Here is a 23,601-nt window from a genome sequence, read left to right as displayed (position 1 = left end):
GTAATGAACACCAAGCACAAAACCCAAGCCAGTTTAACAGTAAACTGCAAAGAAAGGTCCAGTTGCTGGGGTCTGCAAGCACAGACAGCTTTCTGATCTCCTGCAAACACCATTTAAAGGACACCCAGCCTTCTCCTCAGCTCTGACCCAGCTCTTTCTCAGGGCACTGCCTGTTTCTGGTGCTATCAGAGGCAACCAAAGTGGATGCCCAGCAGTGGCCTCCTGTGAGATTTAAGTGTGTTTCATAGATTCATGAAGTGCCTTGGGTTGGAGGGAACCTTACAGATCATCCAGGTCCAGCCCCGAGCCATGGGCAGGGACACCTCCCACCAGCCCAGCTTGCTCAAGAGCTCCTCTGACCTGGCCTTGAACACCTCCAGGGAGGAGACAGCCACAGCCTCCCTGGGCAACCTGTGCCAGAGTCTCACCAGCCTCACACTCAACAATTTCTTCCTCATCTCCAGTCTCAGTCTCCTCTCTCCCAGCTCAAAGCCATTGTCCCTCATCCTGTCACACCCAGCCCTTGTCAAAAGTCCATCCCCAGCTTTCTTGTGGCTCTCTCCAGGTACTGGAAGGCTGCTCTAAGGTATCATAGTATCAGTCAGGGTTGGAAGGGACCACAAGGATCATCTAGTTCCAATCCCCCTGCCATGGGCAGGGACACCCCACACTAGATCAGCCTGGCCAGAGCCTCATCCAGCCTGGGCTTAAACACCTCCAGGGATGGGGCCTCAACCACCTCCCTGGACAACCCATGCCAGGGCTTCACCACTCTCATGGGGAAGAACTTCCTCCTCCCCTCCAGCCTGAATCTCCCCACCTCCAGCTTCATTCCATTCCCCCCAGTCCTATCACTGCCTGAGATCCTGAGCAGTCCCTCCCCAGCCTTCTTGGAGCCCCCTGCAGATCCTGGAAGGCCACAATTAGGTCTCCTTGGAACCTTCTGTTCTCCAGCCTGCACAACCCCAGCTCCCTCAGTCTGTGCTCACAGCAGAGCAGCTCCAGCCCTCTGCTCATCCTCGTGGCCCTGCTCTGGACACCTTCCAGCACCTCCAGATCCCTCTTGCAATAGGGGCTCCAGACCTGGAGGCAGTACTCCAGGTGGGGTCTCCCCAGAGCTGAGCAGAGGGGCAGAATCCCCTCCCTGGCCCTGCTGGCCACACTTCTCTTGCTGCAGCCCAGGCTCTGCTTGGCTCTCTGGGCTGCAAGTGCACACTGAGAGCTCCTGCTGAGCTTCTCCTCCCCCAGCACCCCCAAGGCTCTCTCCTCAGGGCTGCTTTCCAGCCAGTCCCTGCCCAGCCTGCATTTGTGCCTGGGATTGCCTCGAAGGTCTCCCTGGAGCCTTCTCTTCTCCAGGCTGAACAGCCCCAACTCTCTCAGCCTGTCCCCACAGGAGAGGTGGCTGCAGCCCTCACTTGGACTCCATGCATTTGAATCCTGCACCACCTGGAAAGCCACCTCCCCCCCGGCTGCCTGCGGGGCGCACTCCCAGGAAGGGATTCCTTACCATCTGGCTCTTTCACTACCACTGGCTCCTCGTGGTTGTGGCCTCTGGTTTCATGGATGTTTTCCACTTCTTTCCAGTAGTCATCCATGGAGAGCTCATCCAAGGAGTCCTGGGATGCGGAGCGGGCAAAGGCTGCTCCCTCAGGGCTGCTCCTGCAGGCCTCATGGTTCATTGTGTACTGGCCGGACCGGCGGCTGCGGGCACAAACAGAGGGCAAGGCTTGGTTAGCTTCCTCAGGTGCAGGAGAGAGCAGCATGGAATCCAGAAGGTTGGAAAAGACCTCAGAGATCATCAAACTGAAGCCTGGAGATGCCTCGAAGAGGCAGAGATGTGGTGCTGAGGGACATGGGTCAGCGCCAGCCTTGGTCGAGTCAGAGAATGGTTGGACTGGGTGAGCATAAAAGTCTTTTCCAACCAAAACCAATCTGGGATTCCAAGGTCTTGGAATCATAGAATCAATAAGGTTGGAAGAGACCTCAGAGATCATCAAGCTGAATCCTGGAGATGCCTCGAAGAGGCAGAGATGTGGTGCCGAGGGACATGGGTCAGCGCCAGCCTTGGTTGAGTCAGAGAATGGATGGACTGGGTGAGCATAAAAGTCTTTTCCAACCAAAACCAATCTGGGATTCCAAGGTCTTGGAATCATAGAATCAATAAGGTTGGAAGAGACCTCAAAGATCATCAAGTCCAACCTGTCACCCAACACCTCATGGCTACTAAACCATGGCTCCAAGTGCCACATCCAATCCCCTCTTGAACACCTCCAGGGATGGGGACTCCACCACCTCTCTGGGCAGCACATTCCAATGGCTAACAACTCTTTCTGGTCAGAACTTTCTCCTCACCTCCAGCCTAAACCTCCCCTGGCACAGCTTGAGACTGTGTCCTCTTGTTCTGCTGCTGGCTGCCTGGGAGAAGAGACCAACCCCCACCTGGCTACAACCTCCCTTCAGGGAGTTGCAGAGAGCAAGAAGGTCTCCCCTGAGCCTCCTCTTCTGCAGGCTAAGCAACCCCAGCTCCCTCAGCCTCTCCTCACAGGGCTGTGCTCCAGACCCCTCCCCAGCCTCCTTGCCCTTCTCTGGACACCTTCAAGTCTCTCAATGTCCTTCTTGACCTGAGGAGCCCAGAGCTGGCCACAGGACTCAAGGTGTGGCCTAAGCAGTGCTGAGCACAGGGACAGAATGACCTCCCTGCTCCTGCTGGAAGTCTCTGTGAAGGAGGGAAGTTAGTGATGGATCTTGCCACGGGGGCAGAGAAAAGTACTCTCCACAATGCAAGCAGGATATTCAAATAGATCACACCTGGAACTTACTGGTGTTGAACATTGCTGCTAGAAGCCTGGATTGGCACAGGGGCCTGTACTAAAGAGGAAACAATGAATCCAGCTTCCAGGAACTGGAGTGACACCAAACCTCTACTTCAACTCACAGTGATCACAGGCTCACAGATTGCATCAGGCTGGGAGAGACCCTCCAGGGTCATCTTGTCCAACCCCCCCTGCAGCCAGCAGGGACATCTCCAACTACAGCAGGCTGCCCAGGGCCACACTGAGTCTCACCTTCAATGTCTCCAGGGATGGAGCCTCCACCCCTCTGGGCAACCCATTCCAGAGTCTCACCATCCTCATTGTGCAGAACCAAATGTCCAACCTAAACCTCCCCTGCTCCAGCTTCAAACCATTGCCCCACATCCCATCCCCACAGGCTTTTCTGAACAGTCCTTCCCCAGCCTGCCTGCAGGTCCCCTTCAGATACTGAAATGCAGCTCCAAGGTCTCCTCAAAGCCTTCTCTCCAGGCTGAACAGCCTGGTCTCATAGCAGTGGTGCTCCAACCCTCTGATCATCTTCATGACCTTCTCTGGGCCCTCTCTCCATCAGGTCCTTGTGCTGGGGGCAGCAGAGCTGGCCCCAGCCCTGCAGGTGAGGTCTCCCCAGAGCAGAGCAGAGGGGCAGGATCCTCTCTCTCCAGCTCTGGCCACACTGCTTTGGATGCAGCCCAGGCTGCCCTTGGCCCTTCTGTGCTGCCAGTGCCCATTGCTGGCTGCTGCCCAGCTCTTCCCCCCCCAGCAACCTCAAGTCAGTTCCACAATCCTCATCTCACAGCTCTCCCAAGCACCACCATTCCTCAAGAGTTTTTCCAAAGTGCCTTTTCTGCCTGAGTAAATGGCTAGAGCTTGGCAGTATTCTTACCCCTTTATGCTTTGCTAGTCTTTCATTTTTAATTAACAGTTAGTCTGGTGGCTCTGACCTGAATTACAAGGACAAAGCAGACTTCCTGAGCCTGTGAACTGAAGGGCTGAGCCCAAATGTCTACTAAAGGCCACATCTGCTTCTGTCCTCTCTTCTCTTTGACTCAAAGCTCACTGCTTTTCCACCTTGATGTTCCAGCATTCCACTCACCCTGCCAAATGGATCTTGCCAAGGGCTTTCAGGAGGGATCCTTCACCTCAACCACAGCTGTGACAAGAAAATAAGCAACCAACAAGCTGAAGCCTCCAGCTCCCACCTTGACCTCATGAAGTCGTTGGCAAAACTCAGCACTGCCCTAGGAAAGAACTCCTCTGAACAAGTGCAAAGGTTCTGATGATGTCACTCAAGCTGCAGGTCCTCCTTACCAGCAAAGAGACCAAACCAACAGCCACAGACTGACTCTGAGCATCAGTGGCTCACGAGCAGCAACCTGACCTGGCTTCACAGCTGGCCCTACCCTGAGTGGGGTTGCTTAGCCTGCAGAAGAGGAGGCTCAGGGGAGACCTCATTGCTGTCTACAACTCCCTGAAGGGAGGCTGTAGCCAGGTGGGGGTTGGGCTCTTCTCCCAGCAACCAGCAGCAGAGCAAGAGGACACAGTCTCAAGCTGTGCCAGGGGAGGTTTAGGCTGGAGGTGAGGAGAAAGTTCTTCCCAGAAAGAGGAATTGGCCACTGGGATGTGCTGCCCAGGGAGGTGGTGGAGTCCCCATCCCTGGAGGTGTTCAAGAGGGGACTGGATGTGGCAGTTGGAGCCATGGTTTAGTTGTCAGGAGGTGTTGGGTGACAGCTTGGACTGATTGATCTCTGAGGTCTTTTCCAACCTTACTGATTCTATGATTGAGTGGGGAGCAGATGAGCCAAGATGATTCTCAGTGGCCCATTCTACACTAAGCCACTCTCCTGTCATGACAGTAGGTAAGAATTCTTCCTTCCTTTAAGAACCAGTGAAGTTCTTAACCCCTCAGGAAGAGGTTCAGGTGTCTTTTATGTCTGAATTTGTCTCTACAGCCTAACAAAGAAGGCATGGTGTGGGGTTAAGTAATAAATAGTCAAAGATGCCTTTAATAGTTTGGGTTGGAAAGGACCTTCAGGATCATCTAGTTCCAACCCCCCTGCCACAGGCAAGGGACACCTCTCACTAAACCAGGTTGCTCAAAGCCTGCTTTGGCCACACTCAGCAGCAGTGCTGGCTGCTGGAGGTGGTTCTGGTGCACTGCAGGAAGATCTTCCTGCAGAGACTGGCACTGGATTGAGGAGCAGCACAGCTCACACAGGGCACACACCTTCCAGAAGCTTCACTGAGGCAGCTACATGGAGAAAATGCATTGATTGGGCACAGAATCAGAGAATCTTTTGGGCTGGAAAAGACCTCTGAAAGCATCCAGTCCAACCACCAGCCTAAGCCCACCATGGCCACCAAACCATGGCCCCAGGTGCCATGGCCACAGGTTTCTGCAGCACCTCCAGGGCTGGGGACTCCACCACCTCCCTGGGCAGCCTGTGCCAATGTCTCACCACCCTCACTCTCAAGAATGTCTTCAAAGAATCACAGTATCACCAAGGTTGAAAGAGACCTCAAAGATCATCAAGTCCAAGCTGTCACCACAGACCTCATCACTAAACCATGGCACCAAGTGCCACATCCAATCCCCTCTTGAACACCTCCAGGGATGGGGACTCCACCACCTCCCTGGGCAGCACATTCCAGTGGCTAACAACTCTCTCTGGGAAGAACTTTCTCCTCACCTCCAGCCTAAACCTCCCCTGGCACAGCTTGAGACTGTGGCCTCTTGTTCTGCTGCTGGTTGCCTGGATGAAGAGCCCAACCCCCACCTGGCTACAACCTCCCTTCAGGGAGTTGTAGAGAGCAAGAAGGTCTCCCCTGAGCCTCCTCTTCTGCAGGCTAAGCAACCCCAGCTCCCTCAGCCTCTCCTCACAGGGCTGTGCTCCAGACCCCTCCCCAGCCTCCTTGCCCTTCTCTGGACACCTTCAAGTCTCTCAATGTCCTTCTTGACCTGAGGAGCCCAGAACAGGACACAGTCTCTCCTCCTCAAGCTATCACTTATTCTGGGAGAGAACCACAGCAGAGAGCAAGCACTGTGGATTTATTACAAGGCAAGCACAGAACCACAGAAAGCAGCTGGCTGGAAGAGACCTCCCAGCTCACCCAGCCCAACCTTCAGCCCAGCACCGCAGGCTCAGCACCAACCCATGTCCCTAAGCACCAGGTCCACGCTGCTTGAACACCTCCAGGGATGGTGACTGCAGCACTGCCCTGCCAGAGCCTGGTAACCCTCCCTGCACAGCCAGTCCAGTCCTCCCTTCCCAGCTGGCTGACTTTGCAGCTTTATCTAGAATGAAAACAAGAGGCCCTTGTGCTTTTCATTTTCCCTTGGGCCCAGTGCCACTTGCTAGCTGCCCCCAGGTCCCCAGAGCCATACCTTTCTCTCTGCAGATAAGTCCCTTGTGTGGCCAGGTCACAAATCCTTTCACACCATATGTGCTTGATTCTCTGATAAGAAATACCAAGGGGGTGGACTTTGCCTTTAAAGGTAAAGAGCCCTATGGAAGGACTGGGACTTTCCACCCCTCCTGCCTCTCTGCTCCAGGTGCAAGTTAATAAATGACAGTGAATTACCCAGCTGATAGGCACCCCAACATCAGCCCTGAACCTGCCCTCACTTGAAAGCACGGAAAGGGAGAGGGGGAAGAAAGTAGCTATAAAGGAGGATTCAGCTTCTGCATCAGCAGCAATAACAACACCTTGCTAGGAGTGGAAGTAGAGAAGAGGAGGCTGAGGGGAGACCTCTTTGCTCTCTGCAGCTCCCTGAAAGGAGGCTGCAGTGAGGTGGGGGTTGGGCTCTTCTCCCCAGTATCAGGTGATAGAAGGAGAGGAAATGGCCTGAAATTGTGCCAGGGAAGGTTAGGTTGGAGATTGGGGAAAACTCCTTTGCTGCAAGAGTGGTCAGGGATTGGCACAGGCTGCCCAGGGAGGTGGTGGAGTCCCCAGCCCTGGAGGTGCTGCAGAAACCTGTGGCCATGGCACCTGGGGCCATGGTGGGCTTAGGCTGGTGGTTGGACTGGATGCTTTCAGAGGTCTTTTCCAGCCCAAGATTCTCTGATTCTGTGCCCAATCAATGCATTTTCTCCATGTAGCTGCCTCAGTGAAGCTTCTGGAAGGTGTGTGCCCTGTGTGAGCTGTGCTGCTCCTCAATCCAGTGCCAGTCTCTGCAGGAAGATGTTCCTACAGGGCACCAGAACCACCTCCAGCAGCCAGCACTGCTGCTGAGTGTGGCCAAAGCCAGTTGGGCTTCCCAAACCCTGCCCAGGCTTTGCTCCTCCTGCAGCTGAGGGTGCTCAGGGCAGCCTGGCCCACCTCAAGCAGCCCCTGCAGAGGACCTGCAGGCTGAGCCAGGGCAGGCTGCAGCTTATCACCCCTTAGCAGTTCTCTGGTGGCCTTTCACCTTTGGAACAACCTGCTCTCACTGACCCACCTCAGCTGAAGTTTAACCACCACAGCACACCACCTACAGAAGGAAACTAACAGACTGCCTGTGCTCAAAGCTTGCCCTGTTGGGGCCTCTGGCAGGCTGAGGGGGGACACCCTGCAGCAGGCAGGGTGGTGAGCAGCCACCCCTCAGCCTCCTCTTCTCTGCTTCCACTCCTCAACCTAATTACTGCAAGTGTCTTGGCAGAGCTGATCCTCTTGCTCCCACCCCCAGAGGCACATTTGTTTACTAGAAACACCCAGGATGTCAGAGGCAGCACTCCAGAGTGACCAGAGGGGAGCCATTAAAACCAGCTCCTGTGAGGAACACCACTCGTTATGGTTACAAGGGAAGGCATCAGATTTGACTTGCTGGAACGAGTCCAGAGAAGAGCAACAAAGCTGGTGAGGGGTTTGGAACATAAGCCCTATGAGGAGAGGCTGAGGGAGCTGGGGTTGCTTAGCCTGGAGAAGAGGAGACTCAGGGGTGACCTTATTACTCTCTACAACTACCTGAAGGGAGGTTGTAGACAGACAGATGTTGGTCTCTTCTCCCAGGTGGCCAGTACCAGAACAAGAGGACACAGTCTCAGGCTGCGCCAGGGGAGGTTCAGGCTGGATGTTAGGAAAAAGTTCTACACAGAGAGAGTGATTGCACATTGGAATGGGCTGCCTGGGGAGGTGGTGGAGTCACCATCCCTGGAGGTGTTCAGGAGGAGACTTGATGGGTGCTTGGTGCCATGGGTTAGTTGTTTAGGTGGTGTTGGATTGGTTGATGGGTTGGACGCGATGATCTTGAAGGTCTCTTCCAACCTGGTTTATTTTGTGTATTCTATGTATTTCACTGAGCACTGGACCACTTCACAATGTCCAACCTAACCCTCCCCTGGCACCATTTCAGGCCATTTCCTCTTGTCCAACACCTGAGACTAGGGAGCAGAGCCCAACCCCCACCTCACTGCAGCCTCCTCTCAGGGAGCTGTAGAGACCAAAGAGGTCTCCCTCAGCCTCCTCCTCTCCACACCAAACACCCCCAGCTCCCTCAGCTGCTCCTCCCCAGCCCTGCTCTCCAGACCCTTCCCCAGCCCTTTGTGCTCTTTTGCCACTGGATCTCTGGGCATTAACAATTCAGATCTGACTCACAGCAAGCTGCAAGGTAGATGAAAGGAAGCTCTGCTGATGTGGGTTTGTGACAGGCTCCAGCAGCATGGCTCTGAATAAGAGGCACTCTCAAAGCAGAGCCATCCTGATGACACAGGAGTTACAAAGTGAAGCAGTAATTGAAGCTTGTACAAAGGCCAACCAGATTCAAACAACCAAAGGATGCCTTTGGGGCTCATTTTGGAGTCTCCTCCCTGAGCAATCCCTTCCCTGAGGTGCTGTGCCCTGAAACATAAACACAGGACTTCCCAAATCCCTTCAAATCCAAACAACCTTAAGATATGGGCAGGGAAACAATGTGGTCTCCTGTCCTGCTTTGCATCCTGAAGGCTGAGCTACAGCACTGTGGGAATAAGTAAGGCTCCTAAAGCTCAAAGCTTCCCCCATGCCTCCCCTCCTTCCAAGGAGCCAAGCAGCACCACAAGCTCCAAAGAGCTCTTAGCTCCAGCAGCCAAGCAAGCTCCAGCCTAATGGCTGCAGCAGCTGCCTGCCTTGAGCTCTGTGTTCCTGCCTGGAACACTGCTTGAGGAAATGCTTGCCAGACCTTCCTGGTGTCACAGTGCCAGGCATCCTAATCATGGAGGCATAGAATGGCTTGGGTTGGAAGAGACCTCAGAGACCACCTACTCCAACCCCCTGCCATGGGCAGGGACACCTCCCACCAGCCCAGGCTGCTCAAGGCCTCATCCAACCTTGGCCTTGAACACCTCCAGGAAGGGAAGATCCACAACCACCCTGGGCAACCTGTGCCAGTGTCTCACCACCCTCCCACTAAACTTCTTCCTAAGATCTAGTCTAAACCCACTCTCCCTCAGCTTAATGATGGACATTTTAGTGTCCAGAACACCACAAACATATTCCTCACCCCTGCTAAAGTGCTTTGTAACTTTTAGAGGGCATTAGAGAAGCTTGAGCCTGGGCTTGGGCTTCTGCTTTTCATCCCAGCTCCTAGATCTTGCCCTGTTGCCACAACTCCATCCTTTCCTTACTACCTTGCCTTTTGTTTCTTCTCTGCATGACTGCCTGCAAACTCTTCTGCAACTCAGCCTTTTCAGGAGAGTCAGACAGGACAAGGAAAGACAACACAATCATAGAATCACAGAATGGGTTGGGTTGGAAGGGACCTTCAAGATCATCCAGTCCCAACCCCCTGCCATGGGCAGGGACACCTCACACTGCAGCAGGTTGCTCACAGCCACCTCCAGCCTGGCTGCAAACACCTCCAGGCAGGAGGCTTCCACCACCTCCCTGGGCAACCTGTGCCAGGCTCTCACCACCCTCATACTGAACAACTTCTTCCCTCCATGCATCTACCTCACACCCAGTGTTTGGGGGAACTGACAGCACTCCTCCCCCTTAAAGAGTTTTCTTCTGGCTGCTCTGTGACCTTATGGGACATTTGGAATGTCAGTTGCAATCAAACTTGCCCAAATCCTCCTTAAGCTCCAAAGGAAAGCCAGAGAAGTAGGCACTGAGGCAAAGCTCTGTTCTCCTTCCTAGGACAGAGCACAAAGTGAGTGCAGAGAGGCTGTGAACCAGCTCCCACTTGCTAAATGAGCATGGAAAAGCCTGAGCAGAGAGAATCAGGTCTCTTAAGGATTGTTTGGGGTAATACCATCAGCTGCTGTTAATACCTGGCTCAAAACTGCTCTGGAGATTAAAGCAAAGGGAGAAAAAACACCAACCCAAACAAACCCAAAAGCAAACCCCACAAAGTGGCATTTGAAAGCCCCCCATTAACAGCTAATGCAGAGCAGCCTAACGTATGGCAGGGAGGTTGGAGCTGATGATCCCCAAGGTCCCTTCCAAGCTAAGCCATCCAGTGATACCTGCACTGTGCTGCTCCCAGCCACATCCTCAGCATGAGTTAGGGCAGATGTTTTTTCCACCTCAGAGAACATAACCTTCCTCCTTTGCCCACCCCAGCCTGCCCCTGAAGACAAGAGGAAGGAAATCCTGGCAATGCCAGAGGCTGCACTGAATACTCTAATCCCCTGCAGCAGCCCCAGGGAGATTCCAGACACCATGGCACAGCTTAAGCTGCCTGAGCTATATGCAGCACTGCTAAGAAGATTAAAATACTTCAAGCCCTTTCCTTCACCAGGGCCTCATGTTCCTCCACAGCCATTTGGAACCTATTTCAGCCTCCTGATCAGATGAGTTATGGTGGACTACACACACCCCCCCTGTCTAAACTGATGGGGCAGAGCACAGAATGGTTTGGGTTAGAAAGGATCTCCACAGCAGGGAGAACAGGGACAGGCTGCTTAAGGCCACATCCATCCTGGCCTTGAACACCTCCAGGGAGGGGACACCCACAACCTCCCTGGGGCAACCTATTCCAGAGTCTCACCACCCTCAATAGAAGAACTCCTTCCTAATCTCCAGTCTCAGTCTCCTCTCTCCCAGCTCAAAGCCATTGCTCCTCATCCTGGCACTCCCACCCCTGGCAAAAGTCCCTCCCCAGCTCTCCTGGAGCCCCTTCAGGTACTGGAAGGCTGCTCTAAGGTCCCCCTGGAGCCTTTCCTTCTCCAGGCTGAACAGCCCCAACTCTCCCAGCCTGTGCTCATAGGGGAGGATGCTCCTGCCCTCTGAGCACAGACTCATAGAGCAGTTGGCATCTCTTCCTCACCTGGCTCCACATGCAGGCACCTCTTCCTCACCTGGCTCCACATGCAGGCACCTCTTCCTCACCTGGCTCCACATGCAGGCACCTCTTCCTCACCTGGCTCCACATGCAGGCATCTCCTCCTCACCTGGCTCCACATGCAGGCATCTCCTCCTCACCTGGCTCCACATGCAGGCATCTCCTCCTCACCTGGCTCCACATGCAGGCATCCCCTCACCTGGCTCCACATGCAGGCATCTCCTCCTCACCTGGCTCCACATGCAGGCATCTCCTCCTCACCTGGCTCCACATGCAGGCATCCCCTCACCTGGCTCCACATGCAGGCATCCCCTCACCTGGCTCCACAAGCAGGCATCTCCTCCTCACCTGGCTCCACAAGCAGGCATCTCCTCCTCACCTGGCTCCACATGCAGACAGAAGCTTCCCTCTGCAGTTTTGAGTCCCATTCATTTCCTGCCATCCAGATCAATTACAAGATTGGATGCAAATCATCTGCTCACTATCAGCCCTCATGCTGCTCACTGCACCCCCATTCCAACATGCCAGCCACATGGTGTTATTTTCTAAGTGACACTTCTTGGTGTAATCTTCCAAGAGAGCCACTGGAACTAATCTTCTCCCAGAGAAGAGAATGAAGCCTGTGTGAGATTCCCTCAGGCTCCAGAGCTATCAAAGAATAAAGCAGGAAGTGAAACAGATACAGTGTTTGTAATTCCATTATAGAGAGGCACAGGGAGGAAAGATTTAAATAATTTAGTTTCCTTTTCTCAGTGGAAAGGAAAAATATAAGCATGGCAACAAAGCCTGACTTAAGCTCTCTGGGCAAACACCAGCACCAGCCAGTAAAGCAAACCTGCAGCCATGAAATGGGACTGGAGGCTCTTCTGTGCCTCTAAAAGCAAGTAGCTCCCTAAAAGCATCAGCTCTGACTGAGTTAGGCAGGACTGAGGTGTGGCCTGCCCAGTGCCCAGCACAGAGGCACAGTCCCTGCCCTGCTCCTGCTGGCCACACCATTGCTGATCCAGGCCAGGCTGCTGGTGCACCTGGGCACCCCCCTGGCTCATCTTCAGCTGCTGTCAACCGGCACCCCCTTTCCTCCTCACACAGATGCTCCAGGCCACCAGCATCTCTGTAGCCTCCACTGGACTCTGTCCAGTAGTTCCCTGTCTCTCTTGAAGTGGGGAGCCCTGAGCTGTTCCCAGTACTCCAGATGTGGAGTAGTACACCAGGGCAGTGTAGAGAGAGGAGAGCCTCCCTGACCTGCTGGTCACACTCTTTCTTCCTGCACCCAAGGAGACCATTGGCCTTCTCTGCCATGAGGGCACACTGCTGGCTCCTGGTGAAGTCAGATGCACTCCTTTGTGTGGAGGGTAAAAACAGCAGTGACTGGCAGCAGCAAGCAGCTGTGACTGCAGAGCCCAGAGACAATCCAGGGAAAGGAAACACAACAGGACACACTCCACCTGAAACAAGGCACAAGCCATGTGCAGATGCTTCCAGAAGTACAAATCCACATTTTCCCTTTGCTGCAGGGGCACAAACCATGTACAGAAGAACAAGAGCAAGGGTAAGCACTCTTCAGCAACCCTCTCTGTGATTAACACAGGGCCAAGCTCTACTTCCCATCACAAGCCATCTCCTACAAAGGAACACCACAGGGCTTTATCCAGCAGCCTGTGCACACAAGGAAAGGGTTTGCTGCATGCAGTATTAACTCACATATGAAAACTCCAATTAATTATGAAGGAGTCTTGACAGCAGGCTGGAGGAGAAGGCCTTGGGGGTGTCAAGTGGTGACAAACTCCCCAGGAGCCAGCACTGGTCCCTGGCAGCCCAGCAGGCAGCTGAGTGCTGAGCTGCATCCAGAGCAGGAAGAGCAGCAGCACAGGGAGGGGATTCTGCCCCTCTGCTCTGCTCAGACCATATCTGTTATGATGCCCCAAACACAAGAAGACAGAGAGAGAGTCCAGAGGAGGCCAGGAAGATGATCAGAGGGCTGGAGAACCTCCCCTGCTCCAGACCCCTCCCCAGCCTCCTTGCCCTTCTCTGGACACCTTCAAGTCTCTCAATGTCCTTCTGAAACTGAGGGCCCCAAAACTGGACACAGGACTCAAGGTGTGGCCTAAGCAGTGCTGAGCACAGGGCACAAGGACTTCCCTGCTCCTGCTGGCCACACTCTTCCTGATGCAGGCCAGGATGCCCTTGGCCCTCTTGGCCCCCTGGGCACACTGCTGGCTCCTGTTCAGCCTACCATCGACCAGTATCCCCAGGTCCCTCTCTGCCTGGCTGCTCTCAGCCACTCTGCCCCCAGCCTGTAGCTCTGCCTGGGGTTGCTGTGGCCAAAGTGCAGCCCCTGGCACTTGGACTTGTTGAATGCCATCCTGTTGGCCTCTGCCCATCTGTCCAGCCTGGCAAGGTGCCTCGAAAGCCAGGCAGATACCCATTTAGCACTGTAAAAGCAAAGCCACTGTGTGTAGGTTACAGCCTCTGCCACCCTGCTGGGTGTTTTCAGCAGAGCTGCTCAGGTCCCTGCAAGCAGGAAGGTGCAGTGAGGCCTTCAGGGATATTTTCAGTGGTGATGCTCTCTAGGCCTCTAACCACACTGTCCCCTTTTTACTCTTTCAGGGCACCTCATTCAGAAGTAAAGCAGTTGTACAGCTCAGAGTAAATGAGACTCTTTATTACAAGCACTTCTGTCCCTGGTTTGAAAGAGGTCATACACTGAAGCAGCTTCTTCCACACCAGTGCCCCAGGCGATGCCCTTTGACTCCAGGGCCTGTGGCCTCACATCAGTGCAACCTGGGAATGTCCCAGGGTGATGCCCCCAAGGTGGCACCTCCAGGCCACCACACCCTCTGTAACTTGCAAGAGGCAGACACCACCCTTTGCAGCACCCTTAATCCACACCCTGAAACAAGCATGTGTCAGACCTTGGGCATCCCATCCCTACAGGCAGACCCTCGCAGGGCACAAGCAGGAAGGCAGACAGCCTGTCTGTGGTCTGTTTGAGGGCCAAGGGCATCCTGGCCTGCAGCAGGAAGAGTGTGGCCAGCAGGAGCAGGGAGGTCATTCTGCTCCTGTACACTGCACTGCTGAGGCCACACCTTGAGTCCTGTGTCCAGCTCTGGGCCCCTCAGGTTAGGAAGGAGGTTGACTTGCTGGAAGGTGTCCAGAGAAGGGCAAGGAGGCTGGGGAGGGGTCTGGGGCACAGCCCTGTGAGGAGAGGCTGAGGGAGCTGGGGTTGCTTAGCCTGCAGAAGAGGAGGCTCAGGGGAGACCTTCTTGCTCTCTCCAACTCCCTGAAGGGAGGCTGTAGCCAGGTGGGGGTTGGGCTCTTCTGCCAGGCAGCCAGCAGCAGAACAAGAGGACACAGTCTCAAGCTCTGAAAGGGGGCTTTCTTGTAGCCCCCTTCAGGTACTGGAATACAGAATACAGAATTAACCAGGTTGGAAAAGACCTTCCAGACCATCAAGTCCAACCTATCACCCAGCACCATCTGATCAACTAAACCATGGCACTAAGTGCCTGTCAAGCCATTCTGGGACTCTGTGAATAGTTAGAGGCAATGAGATGCATGACTCAAGCAGGCCTCCAGCCCCATGCAAATCACCACCTGCTGCAGCCACAGCAGCTCTGTTTAGAAACAACAATGGGACTGCATCAGCATCATCTCAGCACTGCACCTCCAGCCAGGCTTTCTTCTGCTGGAGATGTCCAGCAGACATCCACAGTACCACAGCCACCCTTGGAGCAGCTGAGCCACCTCCCACAAATGAGCCCCAGTGCCATGGCTTGGGGTTTGTACTGCTCATCCAACCTGACACAGCAGAACTCTTGGCTTCCCAGAGCTCTGCAAAGGACTCAGAATGGCCCTTGCCATCTAGCTCTTCCTTAATGCCAGTCAATCCTAGAGGGCCACAGTTAGACACTGGACATCTGCAAGGCTCCCACTGGGAGAACCAGAATGTACAGAGCCCCACCTGCCCATCAGGCAGCCCCCCAGCAGCCTGCCCCAGCTGCACATGCCAACCACCCTGCCCTGGCAGGCTGGCAAGGCAGAGAATCAGGAGCAGGTGTGCCTAGCAGAAGGAAGAAGCAAGAAATCTTGCTCATAGCACAGAGTGACTATGGTTGGAACAGACACCAAGTCCAACCATTCTCTGCCATGGCCACTACTGCACCACAGCCTTGAGCACCACATCTGGGGATTTAACCACGTCCCTGGGCAGCCTGCTCCAGCCTTTGCAAACCCTTTTACTGTGTCACAGAATCACCAAGGTTGGAAGAGACCTCAAAGATCATCCAGTCCAAGCTGTCACCACAGACCTCATGACTAAACCATGGCACCAAGTGCCACAGACAATCCCCTCGTGAACACCTCCAGGGATGGGGACTCCACCACCTCCCTGGGCAGCACATTCCAGTGGCCAATCTCTCCTGCTGGGAAGAACTTTCTCCTCACCTCCAGCCTAAACCTCCCCTGGCACAGCTTGAGACTGTGGCCTCTTGTTCCGCTGCTGGCTGCCTGGGAGAAGAGACCAACCCCCACCTGGCTACAAAACCCCTTCAGGTAGTTGTAGAGAGCAATGAGGTCTCCCTTGAGCCTCCTCTTCTGCAGGCTAAGCAACCCCAGCTCCCTCAGCCTCTCCTCACAGGGCTGTGCTCCAGACCCCTCCCCAGCCTCCTTGCCCTTCTCTGGACACCTTCAAGTCTCTCAATGTCCTTCTTGACCTGAGGAGCCCAGAACTGGACACAGGACTCCAGGTGTGGCCTAAGCAGTGCTGAGCACAGGGCACAAGGACTTCCCTGCTCCTGGAACTGGACACAGAAGCTTTTCCTACTGTTTAACCCAAACCTGTCCTGGTGCAACTCAATGCCATTGCTTCTTGTCCTACCAGCTGTGACTTGTGAGAGGAGCCCAAGCCCCACCTCACTGCACTCTCCTTTCAGAGAGCTGTGGAGAGCCAGGAGGCCTCCCCTCAGCCTCCTCCAGACTAACCCAGCCCAGCTCACTCAGCTGTTCCTCACCAGACCTGTTCTCCAGATCCTTCAGCAACTCAGTTGCCCTTCAGATTCTCCTCTCATCACCTTAACAATGGCCTCAGTGTTAGGAGAGCTCACTCAGACAGCGAGCAGGCAAGCTCCCACTCACCCAGCAGCAGCTTGGGTATGACCCAGGCAGGTGCTGCTGGAACAGCAAAACTTGTGGCATGGGAGACCCTCAGGGAGGGAAAAAGACAAAGAATGAAGCAATACCCTCTGCTGCTTGTAAGGGTCACAGGTGTCCACCTTAGGAACCAAAATGCTTATGGACAGTCATAGAATGGTTTGGGTTTGAAAGGACTTTAAAGATATAGAATAGAATAGAATAGAATAGAATAGAATAGAATAGAATAGAATAGAATAGAATTCAACAGGTTGGAAAAGACCTCAGAAATCATCAAGTCCAACCTATCACCCAGCACCATCTAATCAATAAACCATGGCACCAAGGGCCTCATCCAGTCTCCTCCTAAACACCTCCAGGGATGGGGACTCCACCACCTCCCTGGGCAGCACATTCCAATGGCCAATCTCTCTTGCTGGGAAGAATTTCTTCCTAACATCCAGGTTAAACCTCCCCTGGCACAGCTTGAGGCTGTGTCCTCTTGTTCTGGTGCTGGATCATCTCCTTCCAACCCCCTGCCATGGGCAGGGACACCTCCCACCAGCCCAGGTTGCCCAAGGCCTCATCCAGCCTGGCCTTGAACACCTCAAGGGAGGAGGCAGCCACAGCCTCCCTGGGCAACCTGTGCCAGTGTCTCCCCACCCTCACTGTAGAGAATTTCTTCCTCATTTCCAGCCTCTGTCTCTCCTCTTCCAGCTCAAAACCATTGTCCCTCATCCTGTCACTCCCAGCCCTTGTCAGAAGTCCCTCCCCAGCTTTCTTGTGGCTCCCTCCAGGTACTGCAAAGCTGCTCTAAAGGTCTCCCTGGAGCCATCTTTAAACCTCCCCTGGTACACAGCATGAGGCCAGGATGATCCTAACACACACACACACACTAACTTGTCTGAGGCAAACCTGCAGCAGTTTCTGGCAGTGAATGCCTGATTTAATGATTGAGTCCAATGAAGCCTTTTGTGTGTTGCTAACACTCCAATTAGAATCATAGAATTGTTGGGGGTCTCTTGTCCTGTCACTCCCTGCCCTTGTCAGAAGTCCCTCTCTCTCCAGCTTTCTTCTAAGCCCTCTTCAGGTACTGGAAGGCCAATATAAGGTCTCCCTGCAGCCTTCTTTCAGCAGCCTGGCCCAGCTGACCACCACATGCCCCCTGCCTGCAAGAGGGCTCAGATGGAAACAAGCTGGAAGCAGGCTCAAGGAGTTTCAAGATCTCTAAGGAGGTGCTCAACTTCCTGAGATAAAACTGCCAAGCTTCTGTTTGAACAAACCAACCAGAACCATGGAGGACAAGTATCACTGATGTATGCTCTGGGATCAGAATGAAGGGCTGGGAAGCATCCTCTGCACCCCCAAAGCTAAAGAGGCCAACCACAAGGCAGCTCACACACCAAGAAATGAACGCCCTGCTCTTGATCTGGAAGATGACATGACCCTCTGGGAGCCACTGCTAAGTCACTTCCTTGTTTGAAGTACCAGCAGTGGCTTCTTGTGACAGCAGGAGCTTGAAATGGGACAAAGGCTCATCTCTGACAGCTCAAAACTGGCTGCAGAGCTAAAGTTACAGAGCTAATAAAAATCCCAGCTTTAAACTGCTGCAGCTCCCCTCCTTGGTTACTGGAAGCTGCTGGCAGAAGAATTTCATGCTTTCAGGGCATGCTTCCCTGAACAGCTTGATTTTGCCAGCTTAAATCAAACCCATCTGATTTCATAGAATAGAATAGACCACACCAGGTTGGAAGAGACCTTCAAGATCATCGTGTCAACTAAACCATGCAACCAAACACCCTAATCAAGTCTCCTCCTGAACACCTCCAGTGATGGTGGCTCCACCACCTCCCTGGGCAGCACATTTCAATGGGCAATCACTCTCTGTCTGTAGAACTTCTTCCTAACTTCCAGCCTAAACCTCCCCTGGTACAGCTTGAGACTGTGTCCTCTTGTTCTGCTGCTGGGTGCCTGGCAGAAGAGACCAACCTCCACCTGGCTACAACCTCCCTTCAGGGAGTTGGAGAGCAAGAAGGTCTCCCCTGAGTCTCCTCTTCTCCAGGCTAAGCAACCCCAGCTCCCTCAGCCTCTCCTCACAGGGCTGTGCTCCAGACCCCTCCCCAGCTTTGTTGCCCTTCTCTGGACACCTTCCAGCAAGTCAACCTCCTTCCTAAACTGAGGGGCCCAGAACTGGACACAGGACTCGAGGTGCTGCCTAAGCAGTGCAGTGTACAGGGGCAGAATGACCTCCCTGCTCCTGCTGGCCACACTGTTCCTGATGCAGGCCAAGATGCCATTGGCCTTCTTGGCCACCTGGGCACACTGCTGGCTCATGTTCAGCCTACCAACAACCAGCACCCCCCCAGGTCCCTCTCTGTTTGGGAGCTCTCAGCCACTCTGACCCCAGCCTGTAGCTCTGCCTGGGGTTGCTGTGACCAATGTGCAGCCCCTGGCACTTGGATGTGTTCAATCTCCTGCCCTTGGACTCTGCCCATCTGCCCAGCCTGGCAAGGTCCCTCTGCAGAGCTCTCCTACCCTCCAGCAGATCAACTCCTGCCCCCAGCTTGCTGTCAGCTGCACATTTACTGCTGATGGACTCAATGCCTCATCCAGATCATCAATGAAGATACTGACCAGGCTGGGGCCCAGCACTGCTCCCTGGGGCACACCACTGGTGCCTGGCTGCCAGCTGGCTGTGGCACCATTCACCACCACTCTCTGGGCTCAGCCTCCAGCCAGTTCCTAACCCAGCTCAGAGAGCTGCTGCCCAAGCCAGGGGCTGACAGCTTCCTAGGTGCTGGACAAGATGACCTTTGAGGGTCCCTTCCAACCCAATGCAATCTGTGTATCTGTGAACCCTGCTCCATGCTGCCCTGTCCCCTGCCCCACTTCACACAGCCCCATGGAGAGCTGCTGCTCAACAGCTTGCCTCCAGTTGCACTTTCCTCAGCTAACTGCTGGCTGCTAGCTCCCTCCCTGCTAACTACCTGCATCTGCTTCAGGACCCGCTCCAGAAGCACACAGCAAAGCCTGAACCTGTGCCTGATCCATACTTTGGAGCTGCCCTGCATGCACAGCCTAGAAATGAAACTTCTGAAGAGTCTAACAGCCTGTCCTGAGGTGAGATCAGCACCAAAGGCTGCAGCCAAGGGGCAGGCAGTGCAAACCTGTCAGTGAATGTTTCCTCTACACTCCCTGTGACAGGATGATGAAACTGGCTTTAACAATCACTTCAAAAGCCCAGGCAAGGCCCCAAAACCAAACCACTGTGCCATACCACACAGATTATAACACCATACATCTTCATTAGCTGCTTTCTGCTCTGAAACACAACCTGCCAAACACCAGCTTTCACAGCATGGAGCTCATAAAGTGCCCCATAAATTGTTCACGAGCTGCTCCTGCTCACCAGGAGAGAAAAGGAAACCATGGCTCAGTTTGCTCTTGTGTGCCACTATGCACAGGAGGAGTTGGGGGAGGGAAATCAGCCTTTATCCTAGCTTTCACCTCAAAGAACAAGCACCACGGGGTAAACGGTGCTGCAGCAAGAGAAGTGTGGCCAGCAGGGCCAGGGAGGGGATTCTCCCCCTCTGCTCAGCTCTGGGGAGACCCCACCTGCAGTACTGCCTCCAGGTCTGGAGCCCCTATTACAAGAGGGATCTGGAGGGGCTGGAAGGTGCCCAGAGAAGGGCCACCAGGATGAGCAGAGGGCTGGAGCTGCTCTGCTGTGAGCACAGACTGAGGGAGTTGGGGTTGTGCAGGCTGGAGAAGAGAAGGCTCCGAGGTGACCTCATTGTGGCCTTCCAGTGTCTGAAGGGGGCTCCAAGAAGGCTGGGGAGGGACTGCTCAGGATCTCAGGGAGTGACAGGACTGGGGGGAATGGAATGAAGCTGGAGGTGGGGAGATTCAGGCTGGAGGTGAGGAGGAAGTTCTTCCCCATGAGAGTGGTGAAGCCCTGGAATGGGTTGTCCAGGGAGGTGGTTGGGGCCCTGTCCCTGGAGGTGTTTAAGCCCAGGCTGGATGAGGCTCTGGGCAGCCTGATCTAGTGTGGGGTGTCCCTGCCCATGGCAGGGGGGTTGGAACTAGCTGATCCTTGTGGTCCCTTCCAACCCTGACTGATACTATGATACTGCTATGAAACCCCCACCCCCAGCCCTGGAGGTGTTTCAAAGAGGCAGGGATGTGCTGCTGAGGGCCATGGCTTAGCACCAGCCTTGGCAGAGTCAGAGAATGGTTGGGCTGGATGAGCCCAAAGGACTTCCCCAACCCAAATGACTCCATGATTGCCTGAAAGAAGGCGGCAAGCAGGATGTGGCTTAGTGGTTAGATGCTTGGACAATTTCACTAGTCCATATAATGACCATAGAATGTTTGGGTTGGAACAGCTCAAAACAGGCTGCAGAGCCCAAGTTACAGAGGCAATAAAAACCCCAGCTTTAAACTACAGCAGTTCTTTTCCTTGGATACTGGAAGCTGCTTGCAGAAGAATGTCATGCTTTCAGGGCATGTTTCCCTGAGCAGCTTTGGGTTGGAAGGGACCTCAAAGATCATCCAGTTCCAAACCCCCTGCCGTGGCCAAGGACACCTTCCCACTAGCCCAGGCTGCTCAAGGCCCAAGACCTTGAACACCTCCAGGGAGGGGACATCCCTGGGCAACCTGTTCCAGAGTCCCACCAGCCTCACTGGAAAGAAATCCTTCCTAATCATGTAGTTCCAGCCCCTGGAAAGTGTGGTCATGAACTGGAGCAGGCTGCCTGTGGAGGTGCTCAAGAAATGTGTGCATATTGCACTTGTGGACATGGTTTAATGGCCTTGGTGGCCTTAGATTGAAGATAAGGCTCAGTGATCTGGGAGGTCTTTTCCAACCAACCAATTCTGTGACTCTGCCCTGGACAATGATTGTAGCAGCTCTGCTATCAGGACAGGCTGAGGGAGCTGGGGCTGTCCAGCCTGGAGAAGAGAAGGCTCCAGGGAGACCTAAGAGCAGCCTGCCAGGACCTGAAGGAGGCTACAAGAAGGCTGCAGGGGAAGTGTTCCCAAAGGCCTGCAGTGACAAGACCAGGGGCAATGGTTTGAAATGAGAGAAGAACAGATCTAGGTTGGCTGTGAGGAACAAGTTCTGCACCATGAGGGTGGTGGAACACTGGAACAGGTTGCCCAGGGAAGGGGTTGGGGCTCCCTCCCTGGAGATATTCAGAGTGGAGCTCTGGGCAACCTGATCTAATTGGGGATGTCCCTGCTGACTGCAGGGGGTTGGCCTGGCTGAGCTTTGGAGGTCCCTTCCAACTCAACCCCCTTCTCTGATGCTGTGACTTCCAGAGCATCGTGGCTAACACTGCAGCATCGCTCCCAGCAAGAGCTCTGCTGTGCTTCTGGCCTCTGCTCAGCCACAGGAGCCTGAGTCACAATAGACAAAAAAAGAACTGCACACTCAGTAAGTGCAGTTAAAAAGCTCTAACAGGGCAGCAGGGTGCTGGCAATGCACATGTCACCAGAACACCCAGGAGTAGCCTTTGAAACCCTTTCAGCTCCAGCCCCACAGCAGCAGTTACGAAAGGAGCACGCCCCTGCAAAGGCAGGAGATTAAAGCAGCCCTGAGCCCAGGGCCAGCACCAGCAGACTGAGAATGCCAACAGTCTTACTGGAAAACAAGCTCAACAATCCTGCTCTGCAAAGGAAAAGAACTTAGAAAAACACTCCAGAGACTTTCAAGGCTCGCCTGGACATGTTCCTGTGAGACTTGCTCCAGGTGGTCCTGCTCTGGCACTGAGGTTGGACCTGATGATCTTCAGAGGTCCTTTCCAACCCCTACCATTGTGTGTGACTGCCAGTCCCAAGCACTGATACAGGCTGGGCAGGGACTGGCTGGAGAGCAGCCCTGCAGAAAAGGCCTTGGGGGTGCTGGGGGAGGAGAAGCTCAGCAGGAGCCAGCAGGGAGCACTTGCAGCCCAGAGAGCCAAGCAGAGCCTGGGCTGCAGCAAGAGAAGTGTGGCCAGCAGGGCCAGGGAGGGGATTCTGCCCCTCTGCTCCACTCTGCTGAGGCCACAGCTGCAGCTCTGGGGCCACTTCTGGAGCCTCTGTGCCAGGAAGGATCTGGAGGGGCTGGAAAGTGTCCAGAGAAGGACCACGAGGAGGAGCAGAGGGCTGGAGCTGCTCTGCTGTGAGCACAGACTGAGGGAGTTGGGGCTGTGCAGGCTGGAGAGGAGAAGGCTCCCAGGAGACCTAACTGTGGCCTAGCAGTATCCAAAGGGGCTACAAGAAAGCTGGGGAGGGACTTTTGAGGGTGTCAGGGAGCGATAGGACTGGGGAGGATGGAGCAGAACTAGAAATGGGGAGATTGAGATTGGCTGTGAGGAAGAAGTTGTTCCCCAGGAGGGTGGTGAGAGCCTGGCACAGGTTGCCCAGGGAGGTGGTGGCAGCCTCCTGCCTGGAGGTGTTTGCAGCCAGGCTGGAGGTGGCTGTGAGCAACCTGCTGCAGTGTGAGGTGTCCCTGCCCATGGCAGGGGGTTGGGACTGGCTGAGCCTGGAGGTCCCTTCCAGCCCTGACAGTTCTGTGATTCTGTGGGGTCACAGAAATGTTTTGGCTGGAAAGCTCTCTGAGACCATTGAGTCCAACAATCAATTCAACACCACCATGGCCACCAACCATGTCCTCAAGTTCCACACCTGGAACACCTCCAGGGCTGGGGACTCCACCACCTCCCTGGGCAGCCTGTGCCAATCCCTGGCCACTCCTGCACCAAAGGTATTTTTCCTCATCTCCCACCTAACCCTCCCCTGGCACAGTTTCACTTCCATTCCAGCTGTGCATGAAGTCTCCATGCTCACACCAGCAATCCACTCTGTAACCATGGAATCATCTAGCTCTGGCCACACTCATGGGAGGAAGGGGAAGGCCTTCATTTAAGTGTTCAAAAGGGCTTGATGGTTCCCATTCCTTACAGCCAGACAAGCAGAACTCACTCTCTGTGTCACTCAAACCAAACAAAAGGCAGCCTACATGCAGAGGACACTGATTTTCCCCTTCTCTGCTGTCTATCTCCACTGAATCAGCAATGGTTCTCACTCTGTAGCTGCTGCAGGGCCTGACTCACAGCAGAACTGAACAGCCTGCTTGCACTGATAGTGAAGGGCATTCAGTCAAAGCTACAGCCACGATCTGGGTCACCCAGTGAACTGGCCCTGCTGAGCTAGTGGTGTTTAATCATCATGGCAGATGTTAAATGGGGGTCTAAGTGCAAGCAGCAGTGCCTGTGTGTGCAGTGAGGACTGCACTGCAAAAGAAGAGCTTGAGCAGATCGAGGGCTCAGACAGGACACAATGCACAGTGAGCTTCATTAGGACCCTGATCTGTAAGAGGGCAGAGGGGCTCTGCAGAGGGACCTTGCCAGGCTGGACAGATGGGCAGAGGCCAACAGGATGGCA

At 54.4% G+C, this 23,601-nt stretch overlaps 1 protein-coding gene across 1 annotated transcript in view; it reads right to left on the bottom strand.

Moving 5' to 3' along the window:
* Positions 1 to 23,601, bottom strand: part of ARHGAP18 (Rho GTPase activating protein 18) — a 101,160-nt gene that overhangs the window by 55,835 nt on the left and 21,724 nt on the right. Inside the window, exon 3 of the mRNA XM_054173979.1 lies at positions 1,508 to 1,701. Within this exon, the coding sequence (XP_054029954.1) occupies positions 1,508 to 1,701 (194 nt within the window). The remainder of the gene's footprint in view (positions 1 to 1,507; positions 1,702 to 23,601) is intronic.

This window comes from Dryobates pubescens, chromosome 28, assembly GCF_014839835.1.
Source record: "Dryobates pubescens isolate bDryPub1 chromosome 28, bDryPub1.pri, whole genome shotgun sequence".
Taxonomy (NCBI): Eukaryota; Metazoa; Chordata; class Aves; order Piciformes; family Picidae; genus Dryobates; species Dryobates pubescens.
This window is presented reverse-complemented; position numbering and strand designations above follow the sequence as displayed.